This window comes from Carassius auratus, chromosome 38 (assembly GCF_003368295.1).
Source record: "Carassius auratus strain Wakin chromosome 38, ASM336829v1, whole genome shotgun sequence".
Classification (NCBI taxonomy): domain Eukaryota; kingdom Metazoa; phylum Chordata; class Actinopteri; order Cypriniformes; family Cyprinidae; genus Carassius; species Carassius auratus.
Window position 1 is genome coordinate 8,161,961 of NC_039280.1, and position 24,955 is coordinate 8,186,915.

The window sequence follows — 24,955 nt, forward strand, 5'->3', positions numbered from 1 at the left end:
TCATTAATAAAAATATATTTGATTATTTTTAATGTTGTCGTCATATTTTATGTCCTATTAAGTAATGTCAGTCATTTGTCTTATATACATATCTATTCATTTAACGTATTAATTTATTAATTTTACCATGGTAAATGTCCACAGGTTATGCTCAGCTGTTTGCGCGTAGCTTTCTCTTTGGAATAATATAGATGTTTTTTAAACTCCTTGTCATAGTATACATATTTGGCTGAACTTTTCATATTATGCTATGGTATTATATTAGGTAAAAAATGTTAGCTCGATTGCACTGTAAGTCGCTTTGTATATATTTACATTTATATATATATATATATATATATATATATATATATATATATATATATATATATATATAAGCACTTTTTAAATGTCAATTATAACACTATGAAAACAACGACATTGAATTTATAATGAACATTATTTATAAAGATCATTTGTAAACCCAACCTCCAAAATAATTTTTTACAGCCTTTTAAGTCTATTTAGTAATAGTTTAATAACGCAGTAATTGTTTCTCGCCAGAAGGGGGCAATACATTACTATTTGTTGATGCCATAATTTTATTTATTTATTTTTTGTACATGCATCAGGTTGTTCGTTAGTAACCCAACCAGTTACAAAGGTAAACACAACAGTCAAAATCCTTGTTTACTGCATACAGGTCGTACAAATGGCGACCTAGGTTCCCAAGGTTTATATACAAGTTCTAAAACGTAGGTTTTTGTTAGTTAAAAGCTTTACTAAATCATGCATTGTTCTCAAAAGCACTATATATATATTCATACATTTAATTTCGGTTGTCATTACAAATCACGTAAAAAAAAAATACAAAAACATTTCAAACCATTATTTAAAAATCTCAGCTTACATATTTTGTGGCATAAAAGACTGACAAGTGAACGCAAGAACAAAGTTTACTTTTCTCCTTGTACTACTTGTCCAGGAAATGGGAACCACCTCGAGTAATGTAATGTTCCTTGTTCCCAGGATGTCTCCCACTGTGTAACATGGGCATTCAAGCCAGAAGGCACTGACTTAATGTCTTACTTTCAATAACATGAGCTTTTATAGCTCGTGGGAACTGACTCAGTGCAAGGGTCACTCAAAGAACAATAAGAAATGCTCATTGTGAACATGAGGGAAACAGAACATTATTTTTTCTCAAGCAATAAAACAATGATTTAAGATGAAAATGAAACAATAAGAGATTGTATTGGAATAGGATCATATGCTTTCATTTTTATTATAATTATAATGGCAAAATTACCTTTAAATTTGTCAAAAGTCTGGAAGTCATTAAAAATGTTATGAATTAGACATTCTATATTGAGTACAATACTAACATGACACAAATGTGAGACCAAATAAACACAATTCCTTATATATTCGTTTTATTTTTAAATGTATAAAAAGTAATATTGTTACTGTAGAAACATGTTGGGTGTGTATGTCCTGAGTTCAACAACAAAAAAATATACTGTATATACAGTAGTTTGTTTTTTAAGTCACAGAGTATAAGTGCATCATAAAATAACATAGGTAATTTGTATCTCCTGAGAATTGTGGGTAAAAGTACTTACAGCTGCTAATTACTAGTTACCAGTAGTCTATACATTTATAAACTAGTTGTTGCAGTCATGTCTTCATCAAAAATGAAAAACCTAAACCTTGCAATCTGTGGATCTCTGGTGTTGACTGTACAACAGAGAGGACGCATTTTGATCTAAATGGTCGACATTTTCTCACAAATAATTTGCAGTATTAGAGATGCCATCCAATTTTTGCAATATCATTGATCTCAGTGCACTGTATCTGTGAAAAACAAAAGTACAACACAGATTAAAATGAATACATTGTTGTTTTGTTATAGGAACAAAGATGTGAAACTTACTTTCTTGTTAGTTTTAAAATCTCTCGCTCTTCCTCCTCTTTCAATTTCTTGATAAAACTGCCCAAAACAGGCATTTCAAACTTAATATACTGTGCAACCTGTAAGACAATGCATTATTGCATTAACCACTGAGATATAAGCAGAGAGTATTCTGAATATTAACAATAATATCACAGAGAACCTGCACGTATGCATCAACATTTTCATTATACAATGAATGTTGAGACTGCAATAGAAATATTTGTACTATTGTTAGTCCCCAGGATAGGATCCTATAATTAGACTTGATATGTAGCATCTGGAAGTGACATTATTGTTTACTGTGTCTATATTTGAACAACAGAATGTCAATTTGCCAGGGGAAGCACATTCTGAATGACCTATTGTGAACTTTGAAATGTACAAAATACTTACATCATACGTTATCTCTTCACCAAGGTCCTTTTCCATAATAAATATTCGAGCGATTTTTTCACATGGACCATGCAACAGACGAGATACCAAAGGATATTCTGTGTCCTTAAGTTTTGCTCTCTCTTAAGACAAAAGATGGGGGAAAATATAATAATTACAATCTGAGATCAGTTGACTCTTCTTAAAAAAGTAAAGTTAAAAATGAAAAGGCTCACCCCCTGATTCATGGACTAGGTAGAGGCCAAACTCATCTGCCTTATTCTCAACCTGTAGAGAACAGGGAATTAACAATAAGGAAAAGATTGTGGTATTCCTCTGAATAGGGGAAAACTTACCCGAAACTTATTAAGGAGTAGGTTAAGAACTTGCTGTGTTGTCAAAGTGCTGTTCACTCGCACATTAGTCACTGATCCATATGACGGAGTAAAAACTGATGTCTGTAAAGAAATTGTGTATAAAGGTGATCAAATTCAGTGATAATTAATTGTGTAATATTTCATAAACTATATGGCACACAATTGGTGTAAAATCTGGCAAATGAGATTTGGAAAATATAATATAAGCTACAATTAAAAAAATATATAATGTTCTTACAATACAACAGGTGATATAATCTGTGGTCATCAATTTCTCTTTGTCAATAGACAACTGTTACATTCAGATAAGTAAGTAGTAGACACTTTTGTTCACAATAAAATACAATACAATGGCTATAAAAACCATAGCAAAAAAGGAAACAAAAGCAGCAATAAAATAAACAATTGTAGAGTTAAAATAAAATATTTAAAAAACCTTAAACCTATTTTATTTCAGCTAGTTGCCAAAGCAACATTTCTTATTTCATTCAGTTTACTATGTACTATGTACAATGTACTAAAATAAGTAACAACTGCAAATAAAACTAGATAAAAAATTGCGAAAGCCTAGCGTGTGAGTTTAAAGCAGTTTTAAAAGCCTGAAGTTTGAAAATTAAGATAGATTAGATAAATGTTGATAACCTTTCTAGCATAATTTGCCTGTTACTAGCATATTGCTGGCATGATTAGCAAGTTACTAGCATGTTGCTAGCATATTTTTAGCATGGTTAGCATACTACTAGCATGTTAATATGTTTCTAGCATTATCATGTCGGTAGGATAGATGATAGATGGATAGATAGATAGATAGATAGATAGATAGATAGATAGATAGATAGATAGATAGATAGATAGATAGATAGATAGATAGATGGATAGATAGATGTTTGATTTTTTTAATTTTCAGTTTTATGAAAACTGAACTCCTTGTCAAAAGAAAAAGTCAGATCAGTCTGAAAAGATATAACACTAAGTCCGAGTTTGGTGGTTTTAGCTTGAAAGCTCTAGGGCCACGTTCACACTGCAGCAGAATACAGTTGTCAGTCCTGTTTTTGATTTCTAATATGGTCCTGAAAATGTACAGATGTGAGTTTGGTTACAGAATGCGGTTGTCACACACGTAAATAACCAAACTATCTATCTATCTACAGTATCTACATCTGCAGAGGCACCAGGCCAACTCATATGACTTTCAGGAACCATTTATGAGAGAGGCAGGTGACATTGGATAATAAAAGCAAATGGTGCAGCCAAGGGGAAGGCCTGCACAGGAAAACACTGCCTCTCAACACGTGCATCCATCTCAACACTGATCTACAACATAAACACTTAGACAATGGACACCTCCTGTCACAGATGCTGCTGTGGCACTTTATGAGAGCACATGGCCCTTGCCAGGCACAAGACGTGCTGTCTTTCACTGACCACTTTTATACTATTGTTCTGAACTTTGAGTATGGAGGAGCTCCAACTCAGACACTGCATTGCAGATCTCTAGTTGAAAGCTTTATAGCTCAAGTTCAAGTGCACTAAGGTTAACTGTGCTTTTTTAACTGTGTTAATAAATAAGAAACAAAACTTATTTATTAACACAAAAGTTGTATTTAAATTACTTTGTGGTTATAAAAATGGCCGTTGATGGAGAAGCGGTGTCTTTTTATCCTCTGTGAATCGGCAGTGTTGTGGATTTTGGATCTTCTTTGGATATTCATGAAGCTCGCGTCACTTCTCGTTCTCAGCAGTTGAGGGATGTCCTCCTCAGCTCCATCCGCACCTGCAGCAGAACAGCAACCAGAGACAAGAGCCAGCTAATATTAAGAAGAGGCACTCAATGATGTGTTGGAAATGTGGTGAACACCTAGATATGCATTTAGTTCAATTTAAACTTCTAATCTATAACAACCACCAATGTTGTCCATTTTCCAACACGAATTAATAACATTTTTGATAAGATTTCCCTAATCGTGTGTGAAATGATATGGATCATTTTCATACTCACTGGGTATAGGTGAGGCACTGATTTTGTTGTTGTTGGGCTCTGAACAAAACTGGTGTTCAGCATTTTCATTCCTGTAAACAATAACCACATAACTAAAATACATAATGGAAGCATCATAAAAATAATGGAAAAAAACATACATTTTAGTTATTACATCTCAACGGACCATACTACATATTATGAGCTTTATTGTTATTTAAATGAAAATTAAGGTTATTTTTGTAATTAATATTTGGAACATTATGGATCTTACAAAGCAACTTTACAGAAAATTACGTTTCTACAATATTTAGTTGTAGCTTGTAAGTGGTGACTGTCAGTTTGTGCACGCATGACAGGAGTTTTCAGAAAAATTTATACAAGACGTAGTCAGCCAGACGATGAACATTATCCTGAATTTTTTCTATCTTTTTATATACAAACCCGATTCCAAAAAAGTTGTGACACTGTACAAATTGTGAATAAAAACAGAATGCAATGATGTGGAAGTTTAAAATTTCATGTAAAATTACAATTTTAAGGGGGAAAAAAGGTGATTTTAAATTTCATGGCATCAACACAACTCAAAAAAGTTAGGACATGGCCATGTTTACCACCGTGTGGCATCCTCTCTTCTTTTTATAACAGTCTGCAAACGTCTGGGGACTGAGAAGACAAGCTGCTCAAGTTTAGGAATAGTAATGTTGTCCCATTCTTGTCTAATATAGGCTTCTAGTTGCTCAACTGTCTTAGGTCTTATTTGTCACATCTTCCTCTTTATAATGCTCCAAATGTTTTCTATGGGTGAAAGATCTGGACTGCAGGCTGGCCATTTCAGTACCTGGATCCTTCTTCTACACAGCCATGATGTTGTAATTGATGCAGTATGTAGTCTGGCATTGTCATGTTGGAAAATGCAAGGTCTTCCCTGAAAGAGATGACGTCTGGATGGGAGCATATGTGGCCCAGAGAAAACTCCTGCGCTTCTGGATCATGTTTAGATATGGCTTCTTTTTTTTAGCTGGCAACAGCGAATGGCACGGTGGATTTTGTTCACCGACAATGTTTTCTGGAAGTATTCCTGAGCCCATGTTGTGATTTCCATTACAGTAGCATTCCTGTATGTGATGAGGTGCCGTCTAAGGGCCCGAAGATCACAGGCATCCAGTATGGTTTTCTGGCCTTGACCCTTACGCACAGAGATTGTTCCACTGATGATATTATGCACTGTAGATGATGATGATAACTTCAAACTCTTTGCAATTTTTCTCTGAGAAACTCCTTTCTGATATTGCTCCACTATTTTTCGCCACAGCATTGGGGGAATTGGTGATCCTCTGCCCATCTTGACTTCTGAGAGACACTGCCACTCTGAGAGGCTCTTTTAATACCCAATCATGTTGCCAAATTAACCTAATAAGTTGCAAATTGGTCCTCTAGCTGTTCCTTATATATACTTTTTTTCTCTTTCTTATATGTACATTTAACTTTTCTGACCTCTTATTTCTACCCGTCCCAACTTTTTGGAATGTGTAGCTCTCATGAAATCCAAAATGAGCCAATTTTTAGCATGGCATTTCAAAATGTCTAACTTTCAACATTTGATATGTTATCTATATTCTATTGTGAATAAAATATAAGTTTATGAGATTTTCCATTTTCTTTTTTACTCACAATTTGTACAGTGTCCCAACTTTTTTGGAATCGGCTTGGTGTCATTCATGGAAAGTGCCATTGTTGTTATAGTATCAATCGAGATACTAGGTTTGCTTTTTATATTTCATTTTCATTTTAATTTATGTAGCTTTTCTTTTGTGTTTGTGTTATTTTTATAAGTTTTGGGTTTTTTATATGTATATTTATTTATTTATATACACACGCAGTATATATATATATAAATCTTTAAATTTAAATGACATGTAATTTTTTATATCAATTTTATTTCATGTAATACAATTTTTTTTTTATGGTTAAGATACTTTGGCACTTTAACTTGATTGATTTTCTATTAAAAAGAGTAACTGGAAACTTTCATTGAAAAAAGAAACATCTGATTGCTCTGATTTATCTGTTGTAGCTATACAATAATACAATCACAGTGAAAATCTTCAGTGTTCACGTGCTGAATGTTCTTGCTCAAAGTATCTAATCAAGGTCACTGCAGCTTTGAACGTTAGAGCTGATTAAAATGATTCCATAATTTAGAAGACTCCTGCACGTGAGAATAAGTAGCAGCCCAAGACTCTGAATAACCAGTTCCTCTGTTGGTGAAAGAACAACACCACATTACCACAGTTTCACTCAGTTTCACTCATATGCCATAATGTTCCTCAAAACAAACTTTCTAACAATGACCTTGACCAAGTCATCAACCCCTAGAGAATTACAGAACTATCAAATTTCAAAGTAATAATTTATTGGCTTTCAGGAAATGTGCACAGTACGATCAAACCTGAGCTGACTGAGCATGATAAAGGAGCAGTCGTTTAACCTACATAAAAAGCACTACACACTTAACAAATCCTGGCCCATGCCTGAAAATGTCTATAACTGAGTTAATGAGAGAAACAGATGGAGTTATGACCTAATGAAGGAAAGGACACATCTGGGTGTGGTGTAGCAGCAGCATTCAGGTGGTTCCACCCACCTGCTGGACTCTGAGCTCTCCGACCTCCACGCACTCGTGCAGGCATAACGAAAGCGCTCGTTGTCATCGTGCATTTCCAGTCTGATTGGCCTCCTCAGGCCCCAGGAGATGTTGAGTAAACCCTCCACGATCAGCTCGCCCTCTTCCTGCAAGAAATAATAATAATAATCATTAACTCTTTTGTCAGATGAAGGAAATCCTGCTGGCTCATGTCTCAGCTCTGTATCAAGTGTACGTGCTGGAGAGGCAGTTGCAAACATCAGATATTCAATCGGAGGCGGTGAAGTTATGGAAAGTCACTTTAGGAGGAGTACAATACAGCACGTACTAGATGTATTATTCGAGAGTTTGAATATATATATATATATATATATATATATATATATATATATATATATATATTTATTTATTTATTTATTTTTCATCATGTTTTGAAGTGCTAAATGAAAAATTTTACAGTGCTGTAACATAGGCCACAGTCACAACTAAAGGAAATAAACTTACATTGTCTAATCAAATTTGAAAGTTTAAAGGATTCGTTTTTTGGAAAAAGTCAAAAGTTGTGTTAACACTGTTGAAAACTGGTGTGCTGCTTAATATTTTTGTGGAAACCATGATATATTTTTTAAGTTACATTATGAATATCTACTTCCTTTTGATCAATTAAATGCATCATTCTCAAATAAATGTTTTAATTTCTTATGAAAAAATCTAATTAATTTGAATGGCAACACCCTGAAGTTCTGCACGTTTCAAATTGGGAATCGTAAGACTGAGATTGGAATTTAGATTTAGAAGAATATTAGATTTAGATTAGTAAAATTAACATCTGGCAAATGTATTTTTAAAAATGTACTGGATGGATGGACGGATGGACAGATGGACTGTATGATCCTTTCAAGCAGAAACGTGACACTTAATCACAGTCTTAATCCTAGGTCTCAGAAGGTCTAAGAAGATAAGTCTCTTCCGTTACAAAGCACGATACTGTCTTGACAAAGCTAAATATACCAAAGAGATTAAACTGTAAGGTTTCATTCAGGACAGCTGCTAAAAATAACTAGTTGTCAGATCATGTAACACAGTCTGTAATTGTCACATGTAACAATTAAAAGATTTAACCTAATTTGATGAGCACCTTTCTTAGCTGTACTGTATAGTTTTGGTTTTGACTGAAGGGGTGAATCTGAAGTGAGGAAACAATTCACTTGTGAATACTATTATTTACATCTTATATTATTACCACAGCTGCATTTGAACACAAACCTTACAGTGACACATTAATTAAAAAAAACCACAAAACTAATGTGTTTCAGACCAACTCCTTTATGGTAAAATTTACATAATTATATGGAGGGAAGAACTTGTGTCAACATCTCATTTCAGTCCTAGGCTATTTACGGTCCGAATTCACAGAACTTGATTTAATTCTCAATTTTTCAGTCCTCAATCGTACAGGAGATTTTTGTGATTCTTTAACTAAATAATCATTCAACACAGTCACAAAGCAAGACAGAGGTCAGAGCTGCAGGCCACCAGACTTTTCCCCAATCGATCTCTGAGGACCTGCTCTTCAACAAATAACTACGACTAAAATAAAATATTGTAATTGTGTTGGCAGCTGTTGTAATTGTGAGTGAGTGCGGTCAAGTGTGATGTAGGTGGAGGGCTGAGTGCTCCTAGGGCCTCATTGTTACTGCAATGTAAACATTCGTGGCAGCTGCGGCGGGGTCCCATTGGTCAGCTTCCTCTCTACTCTCCATTCAGCACACACACACTTCCTGTCAGGCAGGCAAGGTCAACACTTAGCTAAATTTAGTGCCATTAGCCTTGGCTTATTGTCCTTTACTGCCATGGCCTATAAAAGGCGGTGAGCTGCCTCTAAACCAGATCAAACCAAACACAGTCTCAGACACAGCCACTGCAAAACAATCAACACTGCGATCCTACAAGCTCGTCCTACAGGTACGTTTGAGATATCTGATTTACTGAATGATCTGTTCTTTACAACTAAACATTTCTTGACTTCCAAATGTCATTAAAGACTCTTTAAAAAAAGTTACTTTATTTATTGGCATCTGTGTTTCCATGAAGAACTTTTAACATCTATGGAAACCCTCTATTGCACAAAGGGTTCTTAGTAGTGAAAAATGACTTTTTGGAATATTAAGATGTTCTTCACATTAGGAAAAAAAAGGTTCTTTTAAGAACTATTCACTAAAAGGGTTTTTTAGAACTCAAAACTGGGGACCCCTTTTGGATGCTTTATTTTTGAGAGTGTGGACACGTTTCATTGCACAACAGGCTCTTGATAATGGAATAAAGATTATTTTTTTTTTAAATGTTCTTCACACTAAGAAAAAAAAAATATTTTAAGATCTGATCACTTAAAGGTTCTTTAGTGAACTAAAATTGGTGCTTAGTGGACAAGTTTGTTGGAATTTTGTTCTTTGTTATTCACTCTAAGGAAAACAATGGTTCTTTTAAGAACAGTTTGCTATATAGGTTATTAGTCTTGGCCTTTTTAAGTGTGTAGATATAGAATATAAGAATACTAACAATCTCTCATCTCCCTCCAGGATGAAACCCAGAAGATTACTCTTGTCTGTGGCTCCTCTACCGACAATAACAGAGTCACGTGAGGACCTCTCGCAGTCCCTGGAGGAATACATGAACTCCATCAAGGAACTTGCCCAGCCTGCTTGTGGTCCTTTGAGGATATCCAGGACTCAGAGACGTAAGCCCATGGGGAAGCAAGCTGGTACTATCTCAGCATCACGCAGCACTTGCCGGGCTCTGCAGCCCCGCCGCGCTTCGCTGGGTCTGGACGAGGCCATGCTGAGGTTCAACAGTCAGATGGACCGGGGCTCTAAAGACCCACTGGACTGGCTGTTTGCACAGACACACTTACAGTCACATGGAGAGGATTTACGCAGGACAGACAGTGCACCTGCTGCTTTGTGGTTACTCTAATGAGCCAAAGCCTAATGTCACGTTGATGAAAGGAAAACACTGAACGAGTGATGGATGAGCTCAAGAGGATCTCATGAACTGAACTTTTTAATTTATTGTCTGTATAGATTTTTTGTACAAAGATGCTAATGTTAAATGTAAAGTCATGGTTTTCTGTTATGTTTTTTAAAATAAAATTTAAGAATGTATTTTGACTTGTTTTTACATGTCCTTTCCATCTATCTATCTATCTATCTATCTATCTATCTATCTATCTATCTATCTATCTATCTATCTATCTATCTATCTATCTAGTGTGTGAGTGAGTGTTTAATCCTGATAAAGTAATGCTAATTATTTAATTATAGTCAGTCATGTATGTATGAATACACATTAAGTCATCTAGATTTGTATTAAGCATGTATGATGGTAAGACTAGGCGAGAAAAAGACCAATAACAATATTACCATCAGCTTCTAAATATGTTACGGGAGTGCTATCTATCACAGACATAATGATTTCTGCACACTTTCATATTCACAGATCAGGAATAGCTTCCCACCATATTATCCCTTAAGCAATTTATGCAAATAAAACAAGGCCAGGGGCTAAAATACAACAGTACTTTTCTTTGTGGTTATAAACACATATATACAGTCATATCACATCCCCAATCCAAGAGATGACATTTGTGATACATAAGCTTAAAGGGAGAGTCACCAAAAACAAAATTCTGTAAGCATTTACTCAATGATATTCTTCAAAATATATTATTTTTTGTTCAGCACAAGAAAGAAATTCGTACAGGTTTGATACAACATGAGAGAAACTAAATTATCACAAAATCTTTTTTGGTGAATTATCTTTTTAAGTTCAGTTCCGAAGCTATGGGCGACCTCTGTTGGCTGAATATAATTTTATAGCATTGTCTAAACACAACCAACAGAGGGCGCTCAATGAACCCCCTGATTCTGACCGGCTGCCTGAGGACGAGGAGGAAACGTGTTGGCAAGAAAGGTGTTTTCTTTTGTAGTATTACCATGGATCATAAAAAAAGTTACAGTACGTAACGTGATGTTTGTTTTATTTTAGTGGCTTCTAGTGTTTTCCAACCAGTTCTGTCACAATAATACCAACATGAAAACGCATTAACAGATATACTGATTAATAAAGAAATTACACAGCAAGTCTGTATAGAAAGGAAAGTAAAAACAGTCAGTGTAGCGTGTAGTTTCATAGTTTCTGTTTGTTCATAACCCTGCTTAAAAAAATAAATAATAAAAGTTAAGTTTCTTAAACTTTAAGTTACTAAAAGTTAAGAATTTTTCATTAATTCGCTTACAGACCTGCTTGTTACAATAATCTTTCAAAGAAGTGAAGCACCGACCTGGCGAAATGTCAGTTCCAGTGATTCATTTTTCCTTAAGTGTATTGACTTGTGTAAACATGTTTAAAGAACTGGTGCACCTTGACTGCAAGTTGTCTAAAGACGTACAATAAGCTCAGCAAATAGATTGTGGATGGTTGCTGCATTCTGCAGAATCTGAGGCTAATCTCTCATCTCCCAAATCTAAAGTCTAAACAACACCAAGAAGCAATATGACCTAAATGCAATGAAGTGCTTCCTTACAATAGCCAGGAATGGTTTATAAACAATAGTTTAGGTTGGTTAAACTAGACAAATTTACATAAATGGCAACTATTCGGTCACAGTGGACCATGTTGAAAGTCTTCAAGTTACGTGAAAGGAAATTGAGAAGGGAAAAGTAATTATCATGTTTTTAAAAGTCCTCAAACATAAATCTGACAATGGTAAATCATCTTGGTAAATCATCTACATTTTACTCGTTGTATTTGATCATAATACACAGAACTTAACAGAAGTCAATAATTCGTCCCAGGTTCAAGTCAGTCTTCTCACAACAACATGGTTAAAAAGATTTATTTGATCTTATTTATTAAATAAAATCAAACCTGAATATCTTAGACAATTTCCTTAACTTTAAAGCTTATTTTGAGTGGATGTCTTCAAAAACCTGTGCTGATATTGTATAAAGCAATATATAAAAAAAAGTGAAGTGACATTCAGCCAAGTATGGTGACCCATACTCAGAATTTGTGCTCTGCATTTAACCCATCCGAAATGCACACACACAGAGCAGTGAGCACACACACACACACACTGTGAGCACACACCCGGAGCAGTGGGCAGCCATTTATGCTGCGGCGCCCGGGGAGCAGTTGGGGGTTCGATGCCTTGCTCAGCCCTTCGACTGGGAGTCCAACCCTCTAACCATTAGGCCACGACTTCCCCCACAGCAATATTCTCTGAAGATATAGTCACTTTTTGTCTGGGCTTACCTTTGTAGGCCTGTTGTCACATGAATGTACACCTGTGCCAGGGCTTCTACACAGAAAGTAGTTGGTTTATAAGAAGTACACTATCATCAGAGAACCCAGAGCATTATAAACCTTGCTACATCAATACTTACTTTACAAGGCTCCTGCAATCTATCACAGTTACTCATTTCCCTTCAGCAATTTCATTTCCCCTGAACCTAGTCTTTATCTTAATGTCTTTCATCGGTTTGTACTCATCTGCCCCTCCCTCACCCCTTCCTTGCTCTATCTCTCTCCATACAGATAATATCACGTGGTGATGTGATGTGAGGATATCCCTCATGTGATAATCAGGTTTGTCATCAGACATTTCAACATTTAGATCAACATTTAGATCCTAGCCAAATGTGAATTATGGCATATTTATGAATAAACTCTTCCTGTCCCATTTATGGCATTTAGTTGCAAAAAGTGTAATATATTATGCATATTCACATACAATGACAATTATTTTAAAAACTGTTATTTTAGTCACTACGTGAGTCTGAGAAGTGGAAAATCTCTTTTAAGTATCATACTGAGGTTAAATTTGGATCAAACTCGTTCTAAAAGCACAAGCAGCCTGCAGGGATTTCCCAGAGACTGTAACAGATCCGACAGATCATAACAATGTGACAGACTTCACAGATCACACAAACCTATTAAAAACACTTGTTAAGTTACTTGTCGGGATAAAATTGGAAATAATTAGGAGCTTGTTTGTACTTTCGGTCATGTTCACTGACAGAAAAAGATTGTAAATCATTTGTAGATCATTAAGTAAATAATTATATCTCTTCCCATGACCTTGCAAGGGCCATCAGTGTGAAAACGGATAAAGAGACTTGTTCACTAGCTGTGCATGTACATCTGTGATTTCACTCAGAAATAATGACTCATAAATCTGTATTACGTAATCAGATTCCAAAAATTCGGTACTTTTCATTAGATTAAATTACATTTCATCACTTAAACCATCACTTAATAGCAATAAATGATTCATAATTTATTGATTCTCCCTAATTCTTCTTTTTCATCTTTTAAACTGTACTTTCTAAAATAGCCTACCACTTATAGACAGTCAGAAAGTCTTCTAGTCTTCTGCGGACATTCACACAAAGATCAGTCACTAGTCGGGTGACTGTAATTACACAGAAAACTGAGAAGCCATGCAGACAGCATATTACCACTGGATTTAAAGAAATAATTTCAGTTTTAAGAAACGTTTTCTTAGCATTTCAACATTACATCAACTATGGATGAACATGCAGGGTTATTTAATCATGCATTACCAGGGGTGCACATCATTTTTTCAGCCTGGTTCTCATAAGAGAACCTGGAGCTTTGGTTTGGTCCTCACACTGCATATAGCGTGACCCATTAAATATAACTATAAAAAATTATTAATAATAGTTATAATATTATTTCACTTTGTTTATTTAGTTTTTTAAATAAAATAATAGTAATTAAACTAAATAATAGTGTGTGATAATATTATTAAAAATAAAAGTCAGACCTAGTATTAAATACAAATACATTTATTTTATAGTAAACCTAAAAATGAAATGCTTATATTTACTACTACTTTCTTTGTTTGCCTCTTTAAGAAGGATCGCTTTATGTATTCCACAATTTTAAGTCGCTTTGGATAAAAGCGTCTAAAAATAAATAAATAAAAATTTTCATCATATTCAACCATAAAATCAGCAGGCTTTTATTTTGGCAGGCTGCCGGCATGTAAGTATACGCACTTACGGATTTAGCGCTGCTGCTGATTAAAGAGCGTCAGTGGATGAATGTCACAGTTTTTCATTGTGCCTTGAAAACGACATGGCATAGCCAGATTTATGCTTTCAGGTTGAAAATAAAACTTATATAGTAGAGTTTGTGATCTAAAATGGTAATTGTGTATTAACAGCTATCAACCATGTCGGTACGCAAATGCGCTGTCAGAACATATTTATATGACACATTTTTTATTTTGGTTGTGCAAGTGGACCTGCAGACCACTTATGTGCAACCCTGTGTATTACTTTGTCTATTAAATGTAATTTTAATCAGTGAAAGATTACCATCTGTTAGCAATCTACCTAGCTCTGTTCATATAATCACAATAATTTTTTATTCACTAATAGATACATAAAGCCACATATTTTTTAAAGCCATATGTGACCCTGGACCACAAAACCAGTCTTAAATCGCATGGGTATATTTGTAGCAATAGCCAACAAAACATTGTATGGGTCAAAATTATCGATTTTTGTTTTATGTCAAAAATCATTAGGATAAAAATATTTTGTAAATTTCCTACAATAAATATATAAAAACTTAATTTATTATGATTAGTAATATGCATTGCTATTTGGACAACTTTAAAGGCTATTTTCTCAGTATTTAGATTTTTTTTGAACCATCAGATTCCAGATTTACAAATTATCTCTGCCAAATATTGTCCAATCCTAACAAACCAAACATCAACGGAAAACGTATTTATTCAACTTTCAGGTTTGATGTTTGATGTATAAATCTCCAATTCAAAAAACAAATGAACCTTATGACCGTTTTTTGTGGTCCAGGGTCATATAATTGTTACAGTACAAATATAATAATGCAGCCAATCATATGTCATCTAGGCCCATTTAATCAGCATTTCTAAGAATGGCATTCTTGGATTTACACCAACGTCCCATACTCTGTGTTCATACTCTGAGACAATGATCTTTTTGTTTTGCTGTCTCACACACTCTGACTCAACTCTTGGTCAGGTTCTATCTATTAATCACTAACCAGGAAACAAAAGATTTGATTTAGGTATGAAGTTAATTTCACTTTCTGTGATGTAGCATACCTCACGAATCCGAAGCTGGAAGCTTTTTCCCTCATGATAACAGTTGTACGTTTTTAGAAGGGACAAAATATCAGACCTGAAAAAGGGACATGATTTAACAACAAGGGCTAAATATAATCATGTTTAGTCAGTTAGAAAGCATGTTTCTAATGTTCAGTGTGTATCAAAAGTGGAAATCTTACTTTGCAATTACTTTCTCCTCATTCAGCCTCACATAGGAGGTCTTGTCAGGATCCATAGTGGAGTTCCTCGATAGAAACGCTTTCAGCTAGAGATAAGCAAGATAATGGGGGAGAGAGCAAGGAGAAAGAGATCAAGTTAATAATATCAAGAACAAGAAAAAGTGGGTGATTAGAAGGGAATAATACCTTGTGTTATGTGATTTTAAAAAATATTCATAACTAAAATGAACCATTATTGTCACCATAAATCTTGTGTGGGAGGAACAAGTGAAAGTAATCACAGGAATATGAAGAAATCACATGGTCCAACTGTTAACAGAATGTGTAATTTTCCCACAAGGCTTGCCATGGCATGTTTTCAGACCTTCTGACAGGTCACAGAATAGTAAAACATTCTTCAGTGGAAAAGTTGTGAAAATTCTTCACTCAGCTATTTTGCAGATTAATACAGAGAAAAAAAACGCACCATAAAACCAGCTCGTACTAATTAAATTATTAATTATTAATTACTAATTTAATTATTATTATATATATAATTTATGTTTTCACACCATATTGTATATAATTACAATACATTTTTGTGCAGTTCTCAAATCTCTTTCTGTATAGCAGTATTCAAAACTGCCCCTCCATGAGACGTTTGAGACATTGCCTTTACACTTTTGAATCTGGCAAAGACGCAAATGAGATTCCATTTTAGGAATCTGTTTCATATATTAAACTATAATATGGCTTCAGAAGTCTTTCAACAATGTGACCAAGTTTTTAAAGATTTCTGCAGTAGTGGGCTTCTGTCAATGCCTCTCTATTATCTGTATTCAAATAGCTTGATTCCGTGGGAGTAATAACGCAGCACTGGAATTTCAGGAGTGGCATGAGAGCTGGGAAGTCCCTCACAGGAGTATAAAATGACAGCAGGTCACTGAGCACCTACACTCAGAAGCACTTTCATCATGAAGCTGACGGTGTCTGCTTTGCTGTCTTTCACCCTCAGCATCCTTCTAACAGGTGAGTGTATCAGAACAGACGAACTACAGTAACTGAATTAAAACAGTAACTGAGAACCTGTTGGGTTAGAACTGAGTTGGCAAAATTCTACGTAATATAATCGAACATCTCTGCAAAACTAGCTGTACAGGTTTAACGATAAATTACATGAATTTGATATTTTAATTATATACTATCATTCTAAACATTTTTAATGCTTTTTAATTATTTTATGCTCACACAAGCTTAATACATTTTATCAAAAACCGTAATATTGTTAAATGTTTTATCATTTAAAATGACTTAATGTGTGATGACGAATCAGAATTTTCACATGATCATTCAATAATTATTCTAATATGTAGATTTTTTTTTTAGGTTTATCTGTTGAATAGAATGATTACAAATGAAAGCATTTTAAATATAAGTTTTTTTTTGCGAAAACATTTAGTGTCACCTTTGATCATTTAAATGCATTGCTAAATAAAAGTATGAATTAATTTTTTTTAAAGTACAACAATCTTACTGACTCTGAATTTTTTGATACATCATGGATGTTTAATAAATTAACATTTTCTTTTTTCCTAAATACAGTCCAAGTCGTGGACAGCCAATATGTTCCAAAGACCTGTCAGTGTCCACAGGTCAAACAAAGAGTCAACGGACCACTTTCAGATTTCAATGTCAGTCTAAAAGGACCTAACTGTTTACAGGATGAGATCATGTATGTAGTTCACATACATTTTTTTCAAATTTATAAGATTCTTAATGTACGTGCCGAATTGGGTTTACATGTGCTATTATTCTCTGTGTTTTTCATTAGAGTCACACGGCAGAAGACTAATAGACTCGTGTGTCTTAGTCCAGATGGTCCCCAAGGCAAAAGACTGCTGGAATGTTGGCAACGGTAAGAGAGTGTTATTACTGCATAAGTCTCTAAACTACAGCACAGCATGTCCAAAAATCCAAACATCTCTAAATATGATGGCGGTATGCAAGTCTTAATCTGCTGAGTTTAAGTCTACTCATTTTGTTTTGTTTTGTTTTTTTTCAGCATGCAAAAGGACGGCAAGGACCACAAAAAATGCATACACAAACAAAAGCAAAAGCCAAGGCAAAGAAAGTAAAATCCAGGAAGGTCAAGTCTTAAACTCAAATACTTAAAGACTCTGAGAAAAGAAAGTAAGAGATCCACAGGAGAGAATACTCTTAAAAGCTTTTGCAAAGTGCTTTAGTGCTACTGTTCATTCATATGCATTAAACAAGCACGTAAGAAAGGACATAAGAAAAGGCTGGATTCAGAGGAGTGCACACGTGTGTATGGAGGCCAAGGGATGGCATACAATGAAGACATGTTACAACAGGGACAGCATCTAACCTTGACATGTAATAAAGGGATGAGTTAAACCCTTTTAAAATTTCCGGACAGTCAGAAGACACAGCTTCGTGGTCTTATAAATTCTTATACATTTTTATATTCTTATTGTTGTCAAAATGTTATATAAATATATATACTTATAAATGTATGTTTAGTGATCACATGAAGAAAATGCTTCTTTTTTTTTACAGTTTAATATAAAATAAACTAATATAATAAACATAAGCTAACACCTAAAAAATAACTTCTGTGTTTCTCTACCTTGTGTTCTCATGTACATATAATTATATATATTTATTTATTTTTTAACCCTTAAATCTTACTTTAGATGGTATAATCGAATGCGTGTCTGCAGTCATTTTAAATAATAATATTAGTGCTGTCAATCAATAACAAGTCAATCAAAAGGAAAATGGCAACTAATTAATTTTTTCAGATTTTTTTTTTATATATTCAATCTTCAAATTAATGTAGAGACAACATAAAGACAGTATATTTTTTATATTTGTTTAACAGCATCTTTTTTTATGACTGAAGGTGGGTATCACTGATACCGATGTCTCTAGGAAATTCAACATACCAGTATAATTAAGAGCTATCAATATAAACATTTATTAGATTTGGAAAAAATAACAACTTCTAAAACCATTATAATAAATGCCACTTATCTGTACACAGAATGTACACAAAATATACAGAAATTGAATAAAGTGATCAAACCTTATAAAATCCTTAAAGCTGCAGTACATAACTTTTGACACTCTAGCAGTTAATAAACAGAACTGATAACAGACTAATCTCCAACTGACATACCATTCGAATTTCACATTAAGAAATTATTTTATCCCAAAAAGCTAATTATTCTTACTTCAAACTGGTTCTCTTTAAAATACAAATCTTGTGTTATCCCAGGCTATCTGTAATCAGAGGTACATTTAAAACTGGAATATAATTCAATTTCAGTCACGTGTTTCAAAAACACAAACTCCTTTCTGGATTACTATTCGCCAACAAAATTATAAATGTAATTATTTCCTATAAATGATCTGTGAATCAGGCTAATGTAAGGGAATAGTTTTGAACACTAGCTGGTTATATACTTGCTCAAATATTTTTAACCAAACTATGTTACGGGCTGCAGCTTTAAAGCTGCAAAAGTTGTTAATTTGCTCTTCTTTCTTTTGTTCTTTGATTAACAGACATCACAGCAGCTGGGTTATTAGGTAATTTGTCTGCTATTACTTTAGCGAGCTGCCGCCACTGAACATGTAATGGGTCTAATAATGATATTTCATTTCTTGCTTTAATATGAAACGATACAGGCTACAGCACACCACCATATTAGTGAGTGCAATTGAAGAACACAGTACAATGGCTGACGGGACAGAAAAATAGTTTTTACTGACATATAACCTGACCACATCACATCTGCATTTGACTGATGTACACTGATGTACAGCAAAGATGCTCTTAATGCTATTATTGTTGAGAAAAAAGAAGCAGCAGCTGTGAGTGGGGTGGTCAACCCTAGCTTCGCCTCTGTGAGGAAAAAATGAATTGCCTGCATTAAAATTATAATTTTTACAGCACTAAATATATTATTTAATATAATATAATATACCACGTGAAGCACATGGTTTGCACATCTGATTTCAATGCAGTTTCTATGTATATTCAATGGTTCAATGTGTGAGAACCCTTCAGTTTGAACAATTAATCCTTATCGGATACAGAACAGCATAGGTTCAAATACAAACTCTCTGAACCATACAACCACTAACAGAACAACAGCATTCCAGACCCAGAACGAACAAGGCGGGTACACAGGTGTTGAGAAATCACCTCTCATTTACCTGAAATCATGTGACTCTGATCCTGCTTAATATGGCAAAGCAGGAAATGTTTTCAGGAGGGAAAGTGAAGAAGAACAAGAGTACAGTTCTGCGCAAACACACTCGAGAGACATTCTTGTGATTGACACAGCTTTAGAGAAATGGCTTTCAGGACTCTGCAAGCAAGTGCCTGCATGCTTCTCCTAATCTCAGTCTGCTTACACTTCATGACAGGTACCGTAGCATTTAATACTTATCAGTGCAGATATTGGTCTTGGAGGTGATGTGGGACATGTGGTTTTATGTTTCTGGATTTGTCTTTAGGTGTCAGGACATCTACAAGTCGTGAAAAATGTGAGTGTGTTGAGGAAACTGGCTCAGTGCAATGGAGAAAAATTATAGACTACACGATCATACAGAAACATCCTCTTTGCAACAAGGTTCAAATCATGTGAGTAAAAAAGCATAATTCCCATTCAGGGGTATCTGAGTGTGTTGTGCTACGTAAGATTCATGAGACAAGCGCAGCCTCTGAAAAAGATGCACCTTTGATGAATTGTCAGAAAGTGTTTGCCTAAAACACTTTTGCAGAAATCATTTGGTAATTCAGATGCAGTCACTCCTTCCACAGATCATTTGCTTCAAACTGATATTGTCATCATCTTCTGCCTTCATGTTACCCACACTCACATGGCTTTTTTATTTACATTTACTGTTTTTTGTCATCTCAGTGTTACTTTTTGCATTACTTAAAATGCTTGGTCATCACTGTCTGTCGTTGCAAGATGTAATTATTGTTTTGCCATCTTTTTAAATAAAAATATATATTAAGTTAATGTGACCTTTCAATGTGTATGATGGCTCTGCCTCCAAGTATAATACTATATGATATATACCATATAATACATATAATATATAATATCGTATTAATCTAAGAAATTCAGTACTGTACTGTAATACAATGTCCCAGCATTACTGGGACATAAGTCTGTAATAATTAACATGGAATTATATCACTCCTGGACATTTTGCAATCCGGGTAACTGTTAATGGTGTGTGAAGATATTACACAATATCTCATGTTGACGCATATCATGGGATCATTTATGTGGTGGGAAGCACAAAGCCAGGTCATGGTAATATGATTTTTTGCATCAGAATAGTTTCATTTGAATTTGGGCTTGAATGGGCATGTTAAGACAAATAATATTACTGAACTCTGGAAATATGAGCTCTGTTATGGCAAAATCTAATGGAATTTAGGCATGAGTGGGCACGATAATACAAATAATACCATACTGAATTCTGAAAATATGAGCTCTCTTATGGCAAAATCTAGTGAATACAGATGAAGCGGGATAGGGAAAAGAAAGAAATATGAAATGAAAAACTAAAATGTCTCACTTTATCTGGTTTAACTTTTAGTAAAAACACTTTTACAATAGTCTAAGCATTAATGAAGCATAATATAAATATAAATATAATGAATATAGTTTGGCATGAGTAAATCCCTCAGATCAAATGTTTCTGTATCTTATTGCTTGCAGTGGTTTGCACACATTTAAAACAATCTGTTTCTCCTCCACAGACTGCAGCTGTCAGGTCAACAAGCTTGTCTAAATCCAGACTCCATGCAGGGGAAAAGACTGCAAAAATGCTGGAAAAGGTATGTCAACAAACAGTTGCCCTCTAATGACACTGCAATTTATTTGATTATAATATACACTCATTTAAAAAAGTGTAAATTAAAAAATACACGGATTTAAACCTAAAATAGTTAATTAAATATATATAATACTGTATATAAAGTAAAAACACTGCCACTCTGTGGCAGAAGTAGACACTAGCATAAAAATACTTATTCTAAGATTTAGCTCCCGACTCTCTGCTTACCATATAGCTACAAAAGCTATACCAGCGTATTAAAACATTAACAATATTGAAAATAAAATATATAAAATACTGACAAAAAATACAAAAAATAAAATACTGGTTATATGCAGTACTAGAAGCCTTGTGTTTTACAGATTGTATGTGGCTGCTGACACTTTGAGTCAAGATAAATATGATCTCTAGAGAATTTTAAGTGTTTATGTTGCCATTAATGGTGTGCATTGATTTAGGGTTGAGAACATGTGTTTTTGCTTGTTTAGCTTTGTGGGCCTCCCCAATAATTAAACCCCTTCACTCTTCTATTGTCCAGGATTCAATTCAACACACAGAAGGGGAAGGACTGTCTGATGCTCCTTGGACCAAAAAAGCCCAAGCAACTGTAATTCAACAATCTTGACCTTTTCTGTGTAGAAAGACTATGTTTCTTTGTCATTTATCCTGCCTGTCCTTTATTTTTCACAAATAAATGATATATGTATTATGCAGATGGTTTTTAATATTTTTGTACTGCTGTTTTCTAATAAAACCTTGTAAAAGTTTTTGCATGGTCTTTGCGTAATTATATTTCTATTTTGTGTATTTATTTGAAATTAAGCCATTTGACATTAAATTTTAAAATACAATTTACACTATTTATCTGAAAGTGTCCCAATTTGCCTGTATTCACCTAAATACAATCAACAAAAGCCTTCTATTCAGTGATGGAAAATAATTTGAATATTCTATGTACTAACCCCACCTCTGTCTATGACCATTCTCGTGAATTATTAAATATGGCACTTTAGTCTCATGGCAAGTAATGCCTTTGGAGAGAGAAAAAAAAAACACAATCTACTGTGTCTACCAGAAAGAATCCCACTTGTGCATTAGACTGATTTACATATACGGGGTCATGTCTAGAGATGCTCTCCAGCTGCATAAAGAAATAAGCCCCCTGCCCACCCAGTCAATTACTGCAAACCAGCTGTGACTCTGCTGCAGGAAAATATCAGGCATAGAGCCCTTAACCACTTCTGGATTTCTGTGTCACTATTTTGCAGAAGTTGGAAATATTTGAAAGACATCAGCAAAACACATAAGTTTTAAATAGGCTATTTTTGATTTGCCTTCATTATGTAAAGAAACATACACAAAATATCACAATTCTGTCAGGTGTTTCACTCAAGTACAGTTGGTTTTGACAGCTGTATAAAAACACACACCTGAGGACAGTTTCAGGAGAAGCCTAGGTGTCCTTCAAAAGAAGACAGCGGTACATACAGCTCACCTGCAGAACTATATAATAAAAAAACACCTCAATAAAACCATTTCCATTATTAATACACTCTTGTCTAGAGAACATATCATTACTGTTTCCTTGCAGACATTGTCCTTACCATCTCATTGTCCTTACCATCTCATGAAACGACGTTCCTTTGTAAGAGCCGACGGAGACCAGATGTTTTGTAAGACACGACGCTTATCTTCCACTCCACTCTTTTACTTCACCCTCACCCTGCATCTTCCTCGGGGAATAGTCGTCAAAATAACGCTACTCCTTCAGCTGTGTAAACCAATCCGATACTCCGCTGAGTACAGGAGCCAATCAGAGACGTCCGTGGCGGGAGTTTTCTGCGGTTGCCCTGGGAAACGCCGGGACCGTTCACAGCATTATTAGCATGTCCGTGAGATAATGATCACTAGTCTATGAGACAATTAAGCTGCAAATGAAAGGTTGCCGTTAAATTGCCTTCGGTACACTTTTCATATCACAATTTCATTAAGCGGTAGGATTTTAATAATTTAAATCTTCAGTTAAAATGTTTAAATTGATGAACAATTAAGCACGCATATAAATGCAAGGCTAGACAGTTTCTTTTCAGTCTGACGAACTGGGGCGCACGAGCTTCCTGTTTTCAGCTCCGTCTGAGAATATCTTCTAGGAAAATATGACACGAAAGGTCGGATAAAATATTTGAGGAAGTAGATGCTTTGAGCTGCCAAGGCACTTCCCCATGGGAAGACAGATTTGTTTTAGAAGGGAAATTATTATTTCGACGGCACTTGCCAAATAAGAGAACTGAATTTACAAACAAAGTGAATACTTACTGTATACCTTATTTAAATACTATGCATAGTTCGGTTGTAAACTTCACAGTAAATTTAAAGGAATGGTTCAACCAATAATGACAATTCTGTCATCACTTATACCTACAGTATGTTTTTTCAAAAACCTGTATTATGACTTTATTTCCCATATATTGAAGAATAGTGTTTGCTTGGTAACCTAAACAGTTTGATGACCACTGACTTCTTTTGAAAAAATAATAATAATAATAATTGTTACTCAGATGATTAATGATATAAATAAACAATGACAGACTTTTTTTGGGATAAGATTAGCTAGCTGATGTAGAATGACATCAATTTTGTGTTAAATATCATTTTGACTTCATGTGAATTGGTTTAAATTTAGAGAAGATAATTTATAATGTTAAATATGGACAGGAATGATGAATCTCAACCTTACAATGAATAAACTTAACCTCCCACAGAAGTACACATTAAACTGCACTTCTGCTATTCATCTGTGTGGAGACAATCAGAAAGTATTGAACACTAATGTGCAGGGGAACATTAATCATCTTAATAGTGACCCAAAAACATCTATTTAAAACAACAAAATAAAAAATTAAACTTTTGTGAATTCTACGGGTATAAGCTATTTTGATCATCCAAGTACAAAGGCCTATGGGTATTTCCCACTGTCTACATTTGTATTATATCTTTTGAGACATTAAGGGGCATTTTTAAGCTATAGAAGATCAAGGAAGATTTGCTATATGATGATCTATTCTACTGGGTTTATTTGCATCAGTCATTCTCATTATTGGTGCAGAAAGCATTATTGCGTGACCCACTGACACTCATAGATTTTTTACTCCAGTTCTTTTGAACAGTGCCCATGTGCGACTCTAACAAATGCCAGTAAAACACTGAAGCTATTTGATTAGACCCACAGCATAAGTGCAAATAATTTATTTACTGAGTAATTTAAAATTTATCCATTTAACACCACACATGAATGCAGCATACTCAAGAATTCAGGATGTTGAAGTCATCCATACAGGTTAATGGAGAGGAATAACGCATGGGGGTTGCTGTCCAGTGTTTAGGCTGAAACCCTCTTGTCTGGGTCAGTATGATGAATGGAATCT

The 24,955-nt window shown here is 34.5% G+C and overlaps 3 protein-coding genes across 4 annotated transcripts; 2 read left to right on the forward strand and 1 right to left on the reverse strand.

Annotated features, from left to right (window-relative positions):
* Window positions 1-574: 574 nt before the first annotated feature.
* On the reverse strand, window positions 575-23,254 carry rassf4a (Ras association domain family member 4a). 2 transcript variants are annotated; one of them, XM_026223823.1, is made up of 12 exons: window positions 23,152-23,254; window positions 22,961-23,033; window positions 15,669-15,754; window positions 15,487-15,562; window positions 7,308-7,453; window positions 4,682-4,752; window positions 4,296-4,456; window positions 2,662-2,763; window positions 2,542-2,593; window positions 2,327-2,448; window positions 1,913-2,010; window positions 575-1,833 (listed from the first exon to the last, which is right to left on the reverse strand). In XM_026223823.1, exons 3-12 carry the CDS (start codon window positions 15,722-15,724, stop codon window positions 1,764-1,766), a joined length of 954 nt encoding a protein of 317 aa, XP_026079608.1. In that variant the 5' UTR covers window positions 15,725-15,754; window positions 22,961-23,033; window positions 23,152-23,254; the 3' UTR covers window positions 575-1,763. The 2 variants fall into 2 exon arrangements, with proteins under 2 accessions (XP_026079608.1, XP_026079609.1); XM_026223824.1 differs by having other exon boundaries at window positions 23,135-23,228.
* Window positions 9,163-10,443, forward strand: si:ch73-6k14.2 (protein DEPP). The gene is made up of 2 exons (XM_026223825.1): window positions 9,163-9,272; window positions 9,887-10,443. Exon 2 carries the CDS (start codon window positions 9,888-9,890, stop codon window positions 10,278-10,280), a length of 393 nt encoding a protein of 130 aa, XP_026079610.1. The 5' UTR covers window positions 9,163-9,272; window position 9,887; the 3' UTR covers window positions 10,281-10,443.
* Window positions 19,953-22,297, forward strand: cxcl18a.1 (chemokine (C-X-C motif) ligand 18a, duplicate 1). Its single transcript, XM_026223826.1, has 4 exons — window positions 19,953-20,099; window positions 20,190-20,316; window positions 21,454-21,531; window positions 22,069-22,297. The coding sequence occupies exons 1-4, from the start codon at window positions 20,027-20,029 to the stop codon at window positions 22,139-22,141; spliced, it is 351 nt and encodes a 116-aa protein (XP_026079611.1). The 5' UTR covers window positions 19,953-20,026; the 3' UTR covers window positions 22,142-22,297.
* Window positions 23,255-24,955: the final 1,701 nt, after the last annotated feature.